The following is a 17,900-nucleotide window of genomic DNA, read 5'->3' on the forward strand; positions in this document are numbered from 1 at the left end:
AGGGTGAGAATTTGGGTTAGAAGATGAGGATTTGGGTCAGACGGTGAGTTTTTCTGTTAGAGGATGAGGATTAGGGTTAGGGGGTGAAGATTAAGGTTAGCGGGTGAGGATTTGAGTTAGAGGGTGAGGATTAGGGTTAGAGGGTGAGGATTTGGGTTAGAGGGTGAGGATTAAGGTTAGGGGGTGAGTATGAGGGTTAGAGGGTGAGAATTTGGGTTAGAGGATGAGGATTTGGGTTAGAGGGTGATTATTTGGGTTAGAGGCTGAGGATTAGGGTTAGATGGGTGAGGATTAGGGTTCGAGGGTGAGGTTTACGGTTAGACGGTGAGGATTAGGGTTAGAGGGTGAGGATTAGGTTGAGAGGGTGAGGATTTGGGTTAGACGGTGAGGATTAGGGTTAGATGGTGAGGATTAGGGTGAGAGGATGAGGATTTGGGTTAGACGGTGAGGGTTAGGATGAGAGGGTGAGGATTAGGGTTAGCGGGTGAGGATTTGGGTTAGACGGTGAGGATTAGGGTTAGAGGGTGAGAATTTGGGTTAGACGGTGAGAATTAGGGTTAGAGGATGAGGATTAGGGTGAGAGGATGAGGATTTGGGTTAGAGGGTGAAGATTTGGGTTAGAGGGTGAGGATTAGGGTTAGATGGGTGAGGATTTGGGTTAGATGGTGAGGATTTGGGTTAGAGGATGAGGATTTGGGTTAGATGGTTGGGATTAGGGTTGGAGGGTGAGAATTTGGGTTAGAGGATGAGGATTTGGGTCAGACGGTGAGGATTTCTGTTAGAGGATAAGAATTAGGGTTAGAGGATGAGGATTAGAGTCAGACGGTGAGGATTAGGGTTAGAGGGTGAGGATTAGGGTGAGAGGATGAGGATATGGGTTAGACGGTGAGAATTAGGGTTAGAGGGTGAGGATTAGGGTGAGAGGGTGAGGATTTGGGTTAGAGGGTGAGGATTTGGGTTAGAGGATGAGGATTTTGGTTAGATGGTTGGGATTAGGGTTGGAGGGTGAAGATTTGAGTTAGAGTTAGAGGATGAGGATTTGAGTTAGACGGTGAGGATTAGGGTTAGAGGGTGAGGATTAGGGTTACAAGATGAGGATTTGGGTTAGTGGGTGAGGATTTGGGTTAGGATTAGGGTTAGATGGTTAGGATTAGGGTTAGAGGGTTCGTATTAGGGTCAGAGGGTGAGAATGAGTGTTTGAGGGTGAAGAGTAGGGTTAGAAGGTGAGGATTTGAGTTAGAGGGTGAGGATTTGGGTTAGACCGTGAGGATTAGGGTTCGAGGGTGAGGATTAGGGTGAGAGGGTGAGGATTTGGGTTAGACGGTGAGGATTAGGGTTTGAGGGTGAGGATTAGGGTTAGAGGGTGAGGATTAGGGTAAGAGGGTTAGGATTAGGGTTAGATGGTTAGGATTAGGGTTAGAGGGTTCGTATTAGGGTCAGAGGGTGAGGGTCAGGGTTACAGGGTGAGGGTTAGAGGGTGAGGATTAGGGTTAGAGGGTGAGGATTTGTGTTAGAGGGTGAAGATTAGGGTTAGAGGGTGAGGATTTGGTTTAGAGGAGGAGGATTTGGGTTAGAGGGTGAGGATTAGGGTTAGAGGGTGAGGATTTGGGTTAGAGGATGAGGATTTGGATCAGAGGGTGAGGATTAGGGTCTGAGGGTGAGGATTAGGGTTAGAGGGTGAGGATTAGGGTTAGAGGGTGAGGGTGAGGATTTGGGTCAGAGGGTGAGGATTAGGGTCTGAGGGTGAGGATTAGGGTTAGAGGGTGAGGATTAGGGTTAGAGGGTGAGGGTGAGAGGGTTAGGGTTAGAGGGTGAGGATTAGGGTTAGAGGGTGAGGGTGAGAGGGTTAGGGTTAGAGGGTGAGGATTAGGGTTAGAGGGTGAGGGTTAGGGTTAGAGGGTGAGGTTTAGGGTTAGAGGGTTAGAATCAGGGTTAGAGGGTGAGGATTAGGGTGAGAGGGTGAGGATTTGGGTTAGAGGGTGAGGATTTGTCTTAGAGAGTGAGGATTATGGTTAGAGGGTGAGGATTAGGGTGAGAGGGTGAGGATTTGGGTTGGAGTGTGAGTATTAGGGTTAGAGGGTGAGGATTAGGGTTAGAGGGTTAGGATTAGGGTTAGAGGGTGAGGATTAGGGTTAGAGGGTTAGGATTAGGGTTAGGATCAAGGTTAGAGGGTGAGGGTTAGGGTTAGATGGTTAGGTTTAGGGTTAGAGGCTGAGGATTAGGGTTAGAGGGTGAGGATTAGGGTTAAAGGGTGAGGATTAGGGTTTGAGGGTGAGGGTTAGGGTTATAGGGTTAGGTTTAGGGTTAGAGGGTTAGTTTTAGTGTTAGAGGGTGAGGATTAGGGTTAGAAGGTGAGAATTAGGGTTAGAGGGTGATGGTTAGGATTAGGGTTAGAGGGTGAGGATTAGGGTTAGAGGGTGAGGGTTAGACACTTAGATTTCCGGTTAGAGGGTGAGGATTTGGGTTAGAGGGTTAGGATTAGGGTTAGATGGTTCGGATTAGGGTTAGAGGGTTCGTATTAGGGTCAGAAGGTGAGGGTAAGGGTGCCAGGGTTAGGGTTAGGGTTAGATGGTTCGGATTAGGGTTAGAGGGTTCGTATTAGGGTCAGAGGGTGTGGGTTAGGGTTACAGGGTGAGGGTTAGAGGGTGAGGATTAGGGTTAGAGGGTGAGGATTAGTGTTAGAGGGTGAAGATTAGGGTTAGAGGGTGAGGATTTGAGTTAGAGGGTGAGGATTAGGGTTAGAGGGTGAGGATTTGTGTTAGAGGATGAGGATTTGGGTTAGAGGGTGAGGATTAGGGTTAGATGGTGAGGATTAGGGTTAGACGATGAGATTTGGGTTAGAGGGTGAGGATTAGGGTTAGAGGGTGAGGATTTGGGTTAGAGGATGAGGATTTGGGTCAGAGGGTGAGGATTTGTGTTAGAGGATGAGGATTTGGGTCAGAGGGTGAGGATTAGGGTCTGAGGGTGAGGATTAGGGTTAGAGGGTGAGGATTAGGGTTAGAGGGTTCGTATTAGGGTCAGAGGGTGAGGGTTAGGGTTACAGGGTGAGGATTAGGGTTAAAGGGTGAGGATTTGGGTCAGAGGGTGAGGATTATGGTTAGAGGGTGAGGGTTAGAGGGTTCGGATTAGGGTTAAGGTTAGGATTAGAGTTAGAGGGTGAGGATTAGGGTTAGAGGGTTAGGATTAGGGTTAGAGGGTGAGGATTTGGGTTAGAAGGTGAGGATTATGGTTAGAGGGTGAGGGTTAGAGGGTGAGGGTTTGGGTCAGAGGGTGAGGATTAGGGTTAGGATTAGGGTTAGAGGGTGATGATTAGGGTTAGAGGGTTAGGATTAGGGTTAGAGGGTGAGGATTAGGGTTAGAGGGTGAGGGTTAGAGGGTTAGGATTAGGGTTAGGATAAGGGTTAGAGGGTGAGGGTTAGAGGGTTAGGTTTAGGGTTAGAGGCTGAGGATTAGGGTTCGAGGGTGAGGATTAGGGTTAGAGGGTGAGGGTTAGGGTTAGAGGCTGAGGATTAGGTTTCGAGGGTGAGGATTAGGGTTAGAGGGTGAGGGTTAGAGGGTGAGGAATAGGGTTAGAGGGTGAGGCTTTGGGTTAGAGGGTGAGGATTAGGGTTAGAGGGTGAGTATTAGGGTTAGAGGGTGAGAGTTAGGGTTTAGTGTTAGGTTTAGGGTTAGAGGGTGAGGATTAGGGTTAGTTGGTGAGGATTAGGGTTAGAGGGTGAGGGTTAGAGGGTGAGGTTTAGGGTTAGAGGGTTAGAATCAGGGTTAGAGGGTGAGGATTAGGGTGAGAGGGTGAGGATTTGGGTTAGAGGGTGAGGATTTGGTTTAGAGAGTGAGGATTAGGGTTAGAGGGTGAGGATTAGGGTGAGAGGGTGAGGATTTGGGTTGGAGTGTGAGTATTAGGGTTAGAGGGTGAGGATTAGGGTTAGAGGGTTAGGATTAGGGTTAGAGGGTGACGATTAGGTTTAGAGGGTTCGGGTTACAGGGTTAGGATTAGGGTTAGGATCAAGGTTAGACGGTGAGGGTTAGGGTTAGATGGTTAGGTTTAGGGTTAGAGGCTGAGGATTAGGGTTAGAGGGTGAGGATTAGGGTTAGAGGGTGAGGGTTAGAGGGTTAGGTTTAGATGGTGAGGATTAGGGTTAAAGGGTGAGGATTAAGGTTTGAGGGTGAGGGTTATAGGGTTAGGTTTAGGGTTAGAGGGTTAGGTTTAGGGTTAGAGGGTGAGGATTAGGGTTAGAAGGTGAGAATTAGGGTTAGAGGGTGATGGTTAGGATTAGGGTTAGAGGGTGAGGATTAGGGTTAGAGGGTGAGGGTTAGACGGTTAGGTTTCCGGTTAGAGGGTGAGGATTTGGGTTAGAGGGTTAGGATTAGGGTTAGATGGTTAGGATTAGGTTTAGAGGGTTTGTATTAGGGTCAGAACGTGAGGGTTAGGGTGCCAGGGTGAGGGTTAAATGGTTCGGATTAGGGTTAGAGGGTTCGCATTAGGGTCAGAGGGTGAGGGTTAGGGTTACAGGGTGAGGGTTAGAGGGTGAGGATTAGGGTTAGAGGGTGAGGATTAGGGTTAGAGGGTGAGGATTTGTGTTAGAGGATGAGGATTTGGGTCAGAGGGTGAGGATTTGGGTTAGAGGATGAGGATTTGGGTCAGAGGGTGAGGATTAGGGTCTGAGGGTGAGGAATAGGGTTAGAGGGTTCGTATTAGGGTCAGAGGGTGAGGGTTAGGGTTACAGGGTGAGGGTTAGAGAGTTAGGATTAGGGTTACAGGATGAGGGTTAGAGGGTTAGGATTGGGGTTACAGGGTGAGGGTTAGGGTTAAAGGGTGAGGATTTGGGTCAGAGGGTGAGGATTATGGTTAGAGGGTTCGGGTTAGAGGGTTCGGATTAGGGTTAAGGTTAGGATTAGGGTTAGAGGGTGAGGATTAGGGTTAGAGGGTTAGGATTAGGGTTAGAGGGTGAGGATTTGGGTCAGAGGGTGAGGATTAGGGCTAAAAAGTGAGGATTTTGGTTAGAAGGTGAGGATTATGGTTAGAGGGTGAGGGTTAGAGGGTGAGGGTTTGGGTCAGAGGGTGAGGATTAGGGTTAGGATTAGGGTTAGAGGGTGAGGATTAGGGTTAGAGGGTGAGGGTTAGAGGGTTAGGATTAGGATAAGGGTTAGAGGGTGAGGGTTAGGGTTAGAGGGTTAAGTTTAGGGTTAGAGGCTGAGGATTAGGGTTCGAGGGTGAGGATTAGGGTTAGAGGGTGAGGGTTAGGGTTCGAGGGTGAGGATTAGGGTTAGAGGGTGAGAGTTAGGGTTAGAGGGATTGGTTTAGGGTTAGAGGGTGAGGATTAGGGTTAGATGGTGAGGATTAGGGTTAGAGGGTGAGGGTTAGGGTTAGACGGTTAGGTTTAGGGTTAGAGGGTGAGGATTAGGGTTAGAGGGTGAGGGCTAAATCCAATCTACATCATGTTCAATGAAGAACTGGAAGAAGCCTCAAACATTTGAGTGTTGCTCATCATGTGGCCGCCATGGGGTTTTCAGCTCATCAGAAATGTATGAGAATAAAGTGGAAAATATACAAGAAAAATCACTAATTTGCGAGAAGAAATGACAAATTAGCAACAGCTAATAAAGATTGTATGCAAGCATACCAAAATAGACCAGACAAAGAAGCTCCTGCTCCTTGGAAGTCTGAAAACAAGAACACAGCAAATTAGTAGCCTGTGGCGAAGCACATTTATTTCAACAACCAAATTTTCCTAAAATTGCAACTGCCTTCTCCTGGGTGTATTCTTTCTTTCTCTCCAAAAAGTCTAAGTTTATTTGTTGTTGTGTTCCTGTAAGTGCCCAGCAATACATCCTGGCGGCTACTGTGGCTACTAGACCACCACCCTCTACCTATTGCCTCCAGCCCAAATGTGTCTGAAACCACAATATCCATTCCAAGCATTTTCCCATTTGCATTAGATGAATTTATTTCTTTATTTTTGAAGCAAGGGTATTCTGGCGCCACGAGAAGGCTGAGGGTGCTTTCACACGTGCACGTCATCTTAAATGAAGTGTATTTTGCGTTATGCATTCAGTACCTTTTTAGGTGCAATTGTTGAATGTGAGCGTGGCGTGCGTGGCGAGCTGGCCTAAATGAAGGAAAATACAAATAAGAGGCATTAGCATTAGCATTAGTAAAAATCGGGGGTCCCGGCAGGACTCAAAGATAGCAAAAAACCCAAGATGTGGTCACAGCAGCACCAACACGGTCGTCCGTCTTCCTCGCCGCCTTCCCTAAAATAAACAATTCTTGAATGTGTATGTCACTCAGCTAAAAACAAGTTGAAAAGAACTTCTAAACACCTACTCAGGCCCAATCAAAACTGGTTTACTTTTGGTAAACCATTCTTATTCCAACCTGTCTTACTTGTTGATAGTAGGAGAACATTTGGACTATTGGTCATGATTTTTGAAGCACTCGTTGAGACAAAATGTGTATTGTTATGAAACACTAAATGAAACATTTGTGTAATGTCTTATAATATGTCTACTTAATAACAAATACATGTAATTTTTCATCAACAATTGTATCAACCTTATCAAGCATCTAAAACAGTATTGTATTGTTTGCAATGATGACCACAGAAATGTAATAGTAAGTATGTGAATGGCTAGACATCCACCCGTTGGCCTATGGTCAAATGATGACATGATGAAAATGCAATCTTACACCTTAAAATGAGCATTTTCTGCTGGCTTGCAGTGACTAAATCTAACAGTTATTGCTTAAAAACGTGTTTCAGACCGAATAGAGTGCATTTATGAACATTGGCCACAACTGGCCAACAATGAACCACATATGCTCCAAACCACCTAAAACGTGCTTTAAACACCTGCTCAGGCCCAATCAGTTACTTTTTCTCATTTTGCCTGTAACTGCCCAGCCATACATCCCTGCTGGGCCTCAGCACTTACTGTACGTTAATTACAAGGTAAGAAAAGTAAATGACAACAGTAATTGCGAGGCAACACAGAGGCATTGCTGGAACAACAACAACAAAAAAGTTTCTATTTTTATTACGAGAATAAAGTCCAAATAAGAGATTGCCTCGAGGGGGATTTGAATGTATGATAGTGTGGCTCCCTCTGTTACTTCCTATCCCTGTCTAGCTGGTAGCTGAATGACCACGGCTTCTAATGCATTCCCCTCTCACACACACACACACACACGGACACCAAGTGGGGGGTGAGAATGTTGTGCTTGAATGAAAGTGGTATTCAATCCAAAAGCATCCTACTGAATCTCTTCCATACATACGGTAGACATTGAATGCTTCACGTTGAGTTGAGCACAGATTAGCATGTTTAAGAGCCTGAGACATTGAATGGAGCTTGTGTTGTAAGGCCAAGATGGCGGCCTCGTGCTTCTCCTTGGTGACCGAGCACTGGTTCTGATATATCTCCTAACCAGTATTCTTTTGCTCGTGCTGTTTTGCTTTTCATGTGTACAAATAAAAGCACTAATATTGCACACAAAAAAAGCAGGGTTAAAATATGATGAAATATATTAGGAACAGCTGCTTACATGAATACGTAACGCATTACAGTCGTCCCAAATGTTGCTTCGTCACTCTTTCACAATGTTCACCTTTCAGATTATCCTGTAGAATCGCCACTCATATTATGGATTTGACACTCAGATTGTGGATTTGGCATTCAGATCATGATCTCTTTGTCTCATTTGATGTACTACTCACCATTCAAGTTACGTCACTGAGATTATCCACTCAGATTATGGATTTGACGCTTGTGTTGTACAACATGCGCATATTATGGATTTGACATTCATATTATAGACTCCACACCCAGATTATAGATTTGACACCAAGATTATGGACTTGCCAAGAAGTCTATCTTTAGATGGATTCCATATTGCAATATATTCCTGCTGTTTGGTCGTTGGTGTTAATAGTAACTGGAAGAGGTGGTCTGGGTATGTGTACCCCACCTTGGCAACCGAAGCCTCAACTCTTTTGAAATGCCAGCAACTACAAGAAATGTCTGATATTTGAGCATGTGCCACCACACCATCAGAGAATGTCGACGGAATTGACAAACCCTGTCCCCGGCTGACTTATACATAATACAAATATATAAACGCACTTCATTTTCGCCATTTGTACATTAAACTCCACAAAAAAACGGACAAGTTTCCAACAGGTTGTACAAAATATCAAAGACTGATCCGGGTATTGGAATATAAACCCTTTTCCTGGAACTCTTTATCAGTCAAAGAACCATGCTTGGTAACCCCAAACACCTCAATAGGCGTTGGTAGAACCCACCTCACGCAGAAAATAGATCATAATGATAATAATAATCATTTTATGATGATAAAATATGACTGATAATAGGCCGTATTCAAGCACAAATCAGCACCTTGCTAACCTGACTAAATAGTATTCTGATACCAGAGCTCCATTTGCTTCAATATGAGGCCAAGCAGTAGCATGAAGTGGAACAAAACAGAGGCGTTGGAGGCTCCAAACACCAATTACCAACACCAACTAACTGCGATAAACAGTTTTTTAAAAATTTTATTTTAAATCAGGGGTCACCAACGTTGTTCCTTGTGAGAGCTACTTTTCCAAAATGAAAATGGCCAAGAGCTACTCATTTTTGTAACATTTATTTTCAGAGCTTATTTTAAACTCAAACAAAGCGAATATGCTTGTTTTACCAGAACATGAACAAAATGCTGGTGTCCACAACTCACATTTTGTATTTCACAATGCATTTCTTTCTACTGTTCTTTCATTATTAACTGAAAACTGAATGAAAAGCAGGCTTGCGGGCACCTCATGTGGTCGTGGGGGGCTACCTGGTGCCCGCGGGCACCACGTTGGTGACCCCTGTTTTAAAGCTGCATGCAAGATGCACATAAAAAATCTTATCTACAAATAGCCTCAAATAAAGTAGGCCATTCTCTTTTAGAAATAAACACAGAAAATGCCAAATCTGAATTGTTTTTTATTTCCAGCAGTGAGAGATGTGCAGTACAGATGTGGGATCAAGTCATTGTTTTGCATAACTCAAGTAAGTGCACCAACTAGGATGGCAAGTATTGATCCGTATGATGTTCACTTTCTGTGTTGAACATGTGCCAGGTTATCATTCTGGGAGAAAACATCTCAGTCTCAGGCCCAATGAGGCACTTAAATAAGCAATGATTTATTAGGCAGGCACCTATTTCCAAGTTGGAATAGTTGGAAAAGTAAAAAAAACAACAGAAGAAACTTTGAAGAGGTGTATGTTCCAAAAAGCTGCTTTTCGCTTCTGTTACAGCTCTTTTGCGGCACTTGTATAGGTTGATCATGAACTTGACATGATTTCCTATGGGAAAGAATTGTTTTGAAATGAGAACAACGTAGATGTACACGACATGTACATGGGGTGAAACACATGGAGCTCATGTGGGATGAGGGTTAGTGGACTGATCCGCTGCACAATTCATGCTTCCGTTGATCACAGCAAGTCTTCCAGGTCCTGAAGACCATCACACTCAAATGTGCCAATCAAAGACAAATCACATCAAAAATGCAAATGGAATGTTGATACTAATGGACCATTAAATTTGCGGATGACACTACTGTCATCGGACTGATCACTGGTGGTGTTGAAACATCATACAGAAGAGAAGTGGCGGACCTCATAGCTTGGTGTCGTGATAACAATCTCCTTCTCAATACAGATAAGACTAAAGAGATGATCATTGACCCAAGAACAAGGGAAAAGGAGCCGCATAGACCCCTGTTTATTGATGAGACTGAGGTGGAGAGGGTGAAAACCTTCAAGTTCCTTGGCACACACATCAGCGAGGACCTCACCTGGTCTCACAACACCCAACAAATTCTGAAGAAGTCCCCAAGGAGACTGTACTTCCTGAGAAGACTGAGGAAATTTGGCATGTCCACCACAATCCTGAGTTGCTTCTACAGATGCACTATGGAAAGTGTCCTTACCGCCTCCATCACTGTTTGGTACGGTAACTGTACAACACGTGATAGGAAGGCACTCCAGCGGGTGATCAAGACCTCACAGAACATTGTTGGGGCAGCCCTCCCCTCACTGCAAGACATTTATACATCTAGAGTCCTACGCAGAACACACAACCTCATCAAGGACAGCACACATCCACAACACTCATTATTCACACTCCTACCGTCATGCGGACGCTACAGGAGTTTGAAGTCCAGGACCACAAGGTTGGCAAACAGCTTTTACCCACAGGCCATCAGGCTTCTCAACGAAGCACTCACACACGCCGCACGCAACACAAGCACACACTCATAGCACTTTATTTATTTATTTATTTGTATTAATGTCTCTTCTGTTTTTGTTGCTTAATTTATTGGTATTTATGTTTATGTGTTTATGTTTCTTATGTTCTTATTCTTTCTTGTGTTTTCTTTCTTTTCGTGGGAGAATGAACAGAATAAGATTTTCATTGCATGGTATAACTGCTGTTTTACCATGCACATGACAATAAAACTCTCTTGAATCTTGAATCTAATAACTCATAATAAAACAAAGCTCTGTTTATGACTTTCTATGTTTTTTACCATTACTAGAGCCCTGTACATGTGGACTTTAATTGGATGGGTTTGACTTTATTCTTGGAAAATTACTGCTGGTTTTTACATGTTTGTTCGGTATACACTCCCTGCAGCATGCTATCCTTGTATTTACTTTTTATTGAGACAAGGGACGTTACCCGAGGTACCACTGTATCATGAATACATACAGAATATATGAAATATCTCATTCTGCCAGGATGATGACTACTCCATACGTGATTAGTGAACTTTAGTGCTCACTAAACAACACTTGGCTGATCATTTAACACTTGTATTTGACCTTTTCTAGGTCAAATGAAACAATCAAGGTTGGCACTGAAAAACGGTGTACTGTTGTTGAGGATTGCTGGGCAGAAGAGTGTATTATTATGATGATTGTTAGTAGTAGTAGTGTTAACCTCTAACCCACTCCCACTCCCTCTCTGGGGTTTGCTGCCCCGCGGGTGTCAGCTAGCGCGGTGTGGTGGTTCGCCCGGCAGCTCGCCCGTGTGCCCGCCCGCTTGCTCGTTTGCGCGCTTTCCTCCTCCCCGGCTCCTCTGTCTGCGTCCTGCCGTTGGGATGGGGTGGCCTGGGGTCTTCCTGCTCCCCAGTGGTCCGCGTTCTCCGCGGCACCGGTTCTGGGTTGTATGTCTGGGACCCCGGGGTCTCCGGCTCCACTGCGCTCCGCGTTGCCGACGGGAGATATCTGGGAGCGAGGCTTCCGGGTGTCGGGCAGTCGACCACTATGTGTGTGTGTGTGTGTGTGCGTGCGTATGCCTGTGCGTACGAGTGTGTGCGTGCGTGTGCTTATGTGTGTGTGTGTATATGTGCGTCAGTGCGTATGTGTGGGTGCTTTTATTTATTTTTTTTTTAGTTATTTATTTTGGGGGTAGGAGGCATACAGGGGTCTGCTCCGTGGGGTCAGGTGCTGGGTGATACATCTCTGCCTCCGCCGGGTGGGTGGGGGGGTGCCTCCTGCGTCCCTGGGCGGGGTGGCCCTGGGCGGGGAGTCGGGCGGGGGGTGGCCCGGGGCGAGCCGGGCTCCGCTTCCTGGGGGTGGCGGTAGGGGGGGGATTGGCACTTCCGGCGTAGGCGGGCTTCTTTCCGGTTGCGGGGGCGTCTCTGGGCCTGCCTGTGTGTGGCCCCCGGTGCTCGTCTGCCTTTGTGGGGTGTGACCTCTCGCTGGTCTCGTGGATTGGCTGTCCTCCGGCCCGCCGGTGCCCTGTCTTTGGTTGGGATTACCTCTCTGCGACCCCTTGCTGGTCTTCCTGGGGGGGGAGGGCTCTCAGGGTTGGCTCTTGGGGCGCTGATCTTTGGGCTGCCTGCCCCCGTGGGCCTGCCGGCTTTCCGGCGATGGGGCTCGGCCTGGCTATTTGGGGCGGGGCTCTCTGGGTGTTGGAGGGGGAGCCCTTTCCTCTCATGCATTCTCAGTGACAATTACACGCTCACACACTCTTGCACCTTCATATATATGATGACATGCACACATACTGTACAGAGATACCTGCACACACGTACATATGCACACTCACAGTACATACGTACTTCCCCACGTTAGTCACTGAGTTAACCAGGGTATTATTATGTTGTTGGTTTTATTACAGCGACAGTGATGTCAGCAATACGATTCTAGTTTTTACAATGATGTGCATGACAGTTATTGTCACTCTGTTGACTATCATAGTTCATCATTTCATGACTACTATTATGTGTGACTGTTTCAATGCAGGGCCGCACGGTGGTCTACGTAGTGGTTAGCACGTTGGCCAACACAGTAACAGCCTGGAGATCGGGAAGACCTGGGTTCGATTCTTTCTTGGGCATTTCTGTGTGGAGTTTGCATGTTCTCCCCGTGTGCGCGTGGGTTTTCTCCGGGCACTCCGGTTTCCTCCCACAGTCCAAAAACATGCATGTTAGGTTAATTGGCGACTCTAAATTGTCCATAGGTATGAATGTGAGTGTGAATGGTTGTTTGTCTATATGTGCCCTGCGATTGGCTGGCGACCAGTCCAGGGTGTACCCCGCCTGTCGCCCGAAGTCAGCTGGGATAGGCTCCAGCATACCCCCGCGACCCTAATGAGGAGAAGCGGTATAGAAAATGGATGTTTCAATGCAGTATTGTCATTGTGATCACTATCATAGTTCATCATTTCATTACTACTATTATGCGTGACTGTTTCAATGCAGTACTGTCATTGTGGTTGTTGATATTATCTTGTCCTTCCCATCATGTTCTTTATAGTCATCACAGACATTTGCTGATGTAGTCCTGTATGTTTTTGTTGTTGTTGTCACAATTTTTGTTGCTGCTGTTGTCCTTGTTGTCTTTTTTCTCTCTCTCTCTTTGTCCCCCTCTTATCCCCGCACACCCCCTCTGTTTTCTTTTCTCTTCTTCTCTGTCCCCTCCTGCTCTCGTCCAGCTGCTCCAAATATGCATTTTAGCCAGTGCAATAAAGTTAACGAGTTTCACAACCGGCTTCACTACGTGGTCAAGCTGCAACACAGATTTACAAAGCGCTTCCTGGTGAATTATGCAGTGTAGAAACATGACCTCCTGCTCAGGGTTTCCTCTTTCACCTGTCCTGAATTTTCTTGAGCATCCCCACATTTTTTCCTGTCACATTTGGCGATCCATGTGTGGTAACGCTGGTGAGTGTACTCCAAGGTAACCTGTGCCTCTGCATGACTGCTGACACGCTGGTAAATAAATCCTCTCCCCGTGTTTTTCCTTTCAGGGATTCCATATCCAAAAACTCCTCCTTTATCTCAAAATTCTCATGAATCCCTCTGATAAAAATGAAAAGCTCATTGCTTCGTCCAGTGCCAAAGAATATCATGGAAATGCCTCTGCTTTTTTGTTTAGCTTGCTGGTGAAGTGTTCGTCAATTACTTCAATACGGTGGTCACTGACCTGCGTGATAAGGAAGAGGCATAAAATACTTGCTGTCTCTACCGTGCCTCTTTAAGAAACTCCCCTCTGGAGGAAGGCGTGCTGGCTTTTGCTAGTTTGAATGCAATAAATAACTTGTCTTCGTGCTTGTTTCTTGGATGGAAGTTGCTCCAATAAAGGTGTTTTGCTGAGCCTGTAAGCTAGCAACCACCTGTCAGCGGTAGCCGCACGTTCTTGTGTTGAAAGGTTGCTAGTGTAATTAGCATGCTGGGTGGAAAAGTGACGGCTGATGTTGTATTCTTTTCGGTTTCTTGGCAAATAAGACATACAGCCTTGGACCGGACTTTAGTAAAAACGTATTTCTTTGTTAAACACCCTCACTCACTGTGACTTTTCTTGTCTTTGACATTGCTGCAGATGGGTTCTGATCTGACCAGTGGTAGAAGAGGGTAATTGGAAACGGCTCTCTCAAGCCACTGCGCCTACGGCGCCACCTGGTGCTGAAATGCCGTCATTACAAGTCAAAATGAAATGCAATCATTCACATCAAACCTCCAGACTATTAGTAGGATAAAGAAAGCAGCTAACAATGACTGTTATGGGTGCCAGAACATATAGGAGCGGAGGGGAATGAGTTGGCACGTACATATGCCAAGACAGCACATGTAGGGCTGAATATTAAGTAGTCAAGCTGAAATGAAGCCAATTGGGAAAGAAAGGCTTATGAAGACGTGGCAGGAGAAATGGGACAGATAACCAAAAGGTAGGCATCCGTGTAGTATTCCAAAAAGAGTGGCCCAAGTAAGATGGACCAGCAGAAATAGGAAAACCAGTATTCACAACACAAACCATGGCTTTGCATGTCCTACATCAGGGGGGTCCAAAGTGCGGCCCGCGGCTGTGATTTTATCGGCCCGCACCACAGTCTAAAAATGTCATTTAACAAGGAAACTTCATAAAAAAAACAACAGCAGCAAAAATGGGAAAATCAATCAAAAGTCCAAATATGAAGAGAAGAGTTGTAATCTAGCAAGGAAAAAAAGGCATCATTTCCTAAGAATAAAGTCATAGTAGGAGGAAAAATGTCAATTTAGTGGCAGGAAGTTGAAATATTCAAGAAAAAAGTTATATTGTCAAAAACAATGAACAATGAAAGTTGTCATTTTTGGAAACTTAGGTTGGGGGAAAATGTACAACATGGGAATAAAGTCCGAATGTTAAGAGAAGAAATATACAAGAAGAAAGTTGAACTGTTTGGAAAATCTATTTTTAAAATAAACAGCAGAAATTTAAGTTAAATTAAATTAAGTAAAGTCAAAATATTAAGAGAAAAAAAATGTTGCAATTTTATGAGAATAAACTTGTAAAATGAGGAAAAATAGAATTTTAGTAACAACGTTGAAATAAAGAAAAAATCCATTGTTTTAAAAGATTAAAAATATTATGGGAATAAAGTAATAATCACAAGAAGAACATTTACAAGAGGAAAGCCGAAATGAAATAGTTGGAAAATTTAAAAAACACTACAAATGTAAAAAGTGCTGTAATTCTACAGGAATAAAGTCAAAATTTTAAGAAATAAAGTCGTAATGGAGTGAAGAACAAAAGTGTTAATTTTCCAAATTTTCCACCAAAACTGGTGTTATTGTGTAAAAAAGGTGCTTTTAGTAGCATTTCTCCTCCATTCCAGATATATTCCAAAGGTGAAATGCAGATGTTTCTTGAGCTACTGTACTGTAGCTTCCTAGCATGTCTACATGTGTTGTTTACTAAATATCAAAGTGGCACAGTTGCATCCTTTCATTTTTCACTATGTGGCCGTCGCTGGAAAAGGTTTGGACACCCCTGTACTACATAGACCTGCTAGCGGGCTAACGTTAGCGGCTAACAATAGCACATTCATTGAGAACGGCATCGTATGTAAACACCTTCAAGATGATTCATTTATATTAGAGAGAAGAGTACAATAGGGTCTTCTGAGAATTACAACCACTGATCTGTATTATGTATCTGGAAAGCTCATTAGCGATGACTTGTGAAGCCACATGGCCGCCATATTGCCACTCGCAAGAAACACTTCTCGGGCAAGCTTTTGCATTCGTGGTGAACTTCTTTTATTAATTCGGATTGGACACAAATTCCAACTTAAGATGCCTTCATGTGCAGCTATTAACTGCACAAATCGCCAGTTCAAAGGCTGTGGACGAACATTTCACCTGTAAGTATGATTGAAATGTAGATTTATTATTGATCATTTAAGGGTTTTGCACTGTCGATCTCTCAGATATTTTCGATCGTGTAAAATTCCTCTGATTAAATGTATGTCCAGAATTGATACGTTTATATAGCTCTATAATAGCTAAGAGGAAATGTACCTACTTTTTTGTTCTATCATGATATATGTATTCTTTAAGGGACGAAGGTTGCGCTACTTGAAGGAAGGAGAACCTCAGTACTTCCATGATGCTTACCAGGCATTGTATACAGTGCAGTTAGCAAGCCAGTTAGCATACAATTGACCCGGCATGACCCTTCATTTGGATAAACAACAATGCTGAATGACTGACGTAAAAGGATTAATTCATATGATATGTTCTGGAAAATAATATTCCTGAACATGCATACCGGTATGTTTGAGATTGCAAACAACGTATTGTCTTACCCAAAGCATATGGTTTTGTTTCAGTGTTGTTGTTTTTTTCTGTGTGTGTGTTTATGGTTATTACACATTATGGTTATCACATATTATTCCTCTGGTTTTTGTTCAAATATATTTCTATATCAGAAAAGAGCTTATTTCTATTTCATAACACAAACAAAAAAACAGCATAATGTTAAATGATTTTAAAACTTGTCTCTTTTATGATTCATCTTGAATCTTGAATATTTTGTACAGATGAGAGCATAGTGAATTGTATGAAAGTAAGAATAAAAAGTAAAGGATCATGACCATGGATTTTAGTGGAAAAAAGGGATGGGATATGCAGTTCAAATGAAAATCTCTTTCTAGAGGAGTAAAACTATCATTGCTATAGGGGAGTGCTGAGAATTTTGTCCCAAAGGCAAATTTGAATTGGAAGGGGAAAAAGTACATTTAATATAGCCAAATGATAGAGAATAACGTATCAAATAGTTTTTAAGGGACGAAGGTTGCGTTACTTGAAGGAATGGGAGAATCTCCCCGCTTTTTAATGTCAAATATAGATGTTCTGTTAGCCTCTTCATCTGCTTTGTACACTATGTACGCTGTGCCAATGTAGTCGCGTTGTGAGTAGTAAGATGGCGTCTCTTTGGCTTCAGCGGCATGCACTGCGACGTGCGACGTATGAGCTACCCAGATATACCTGCATTAGTACAGTTCAGTGGGTACAACAGCAACTTGCTCTTCGGCTTGGTGACGTCTGGTGTGCACCAATCATTAACGTCTTACTGAAACACACACACTGGCGAAAATTGGTTCCTCTTTGGGATCGATCCACGTATCAATGTAAACAAGTCCTGCAAATACAGTATTATTGTAAATCTCAGCATTTATCAATTTAACACACACGAACGTAACATTATTGACTTAAATGTAAGAACTGACTCAAAGCTGGCTATTTTGGCTGCACTCTTGTCTTTTAAGTACCCAGAGAACCCACGCGCGCACGGGGAGAGCATACCAACTTCACACAGAGATGCCCAACGGAGATTCCAACCCAGATCTTCCCATCTCCTGACTGTGTGGCCAACATGCTAACCACTCGTTCACCGTGCGGCCCTTTTTGTCTTTGTTGATAGTTTAATTGTGTGAACGGTGAAAGCATTTACACATTTTTATTCTCTTTATTCTTCCGTCTCTTTTTTGCTCACTACTCCTCCATTTCTCAACCAATTCAAACAAATCTAACATCAAAACATTCAGCTCACTCGGGACAGGTGTGCTACCAAATCAGACTTTTCCAAATATTCCCACATTTAGTGTAAATTCATATTTTCTGCTAAATCTTTCCCACTGAAAATGAATAGGCAATTTAAGGGCGCCCTCTGCTGATGATCATCATTTATTGACATGTTCTATGACTGAATCATTGTGCTGTGTCTGCAGCAGGGACATGGGTTGGCTGGTAACGCATGTGGTTTGTAACCTAAATGCGCTTGGTTGAAATCCCCGTGTGCATTCATCACGTGGTATATCAGAATACTACAGACGGAAGTCCTCCAATCGCCGTCACCTCTCGACGAATCACAAAGCGTTGCAGCATTTCTCATCTGTTCATTCTTCCGCTTCTTCTTCTTCAAATAAAGGAATCAACTGTAGCAACTGTCTATTCATCTTTGCCATAAAGTCAGTATTGTTTGTAAATGCTGTATCTCGTTGTGACCACGAGATGGCAGTGTTGGCACGTTGTGTCAAACCTTTTCATTAGTGGCGGTTTTTCCTTATTGTGTGAATG

At 44.0% G+C, this 17,900-nt stretch overlaps 1 protein-coding gene across 6 annotated transcripts in view; it reads right to left on the minus strand.

The window, feature by feature from the left end:
• Nucleotides 1-17,900, minus strand: part of LOC129172362 (oocyte zinc finger protein XlCOF26-like) — a 65,420-nt gene that overhangs the window by 35,910 nt on the left and 11,610 nt on the right. The window contains exons 4-5 of one of the 6 annotated variants that reach the window (XM_054762056.1): nt 6,057-6,107; nt 5,571-5,661 (exon numbers count right to left, since the gene is read on the minus strand). The exons of 4 other annotated variants lie outside the window; for them this stretch is intronic. In XM_054762056.1, coding sequence (XP_054618031.1) covers nt 6,061-6,107 — 47 coding nt within the window. In that variant the 3' untranslated portion in view covers nt 5,571-5,661; nt 6,057-6,060. One more of the 6 variants, XM_054762077.1, reaches the window with a different exon arrangement.

The sequence above is a fragment of the Dunckerocampus dactyliophorus genome, chromosome 2 (genome assembly GCF_027744805.1).
Source record: "Dunckerocampus dactyliophorus isolate RoL2022-P2 chromosome 2, RoL_Ddac_1.1, whole genome shotgun sequence".
Taxonomy (NCBI): domain Eukaryota; kingdom Metazoa; phylum Chordata; class Actinopteri; order Syngnathiformes; family Syngnathidae; genus Dunckerocampus; species Dunckerocampus dactyliophorus.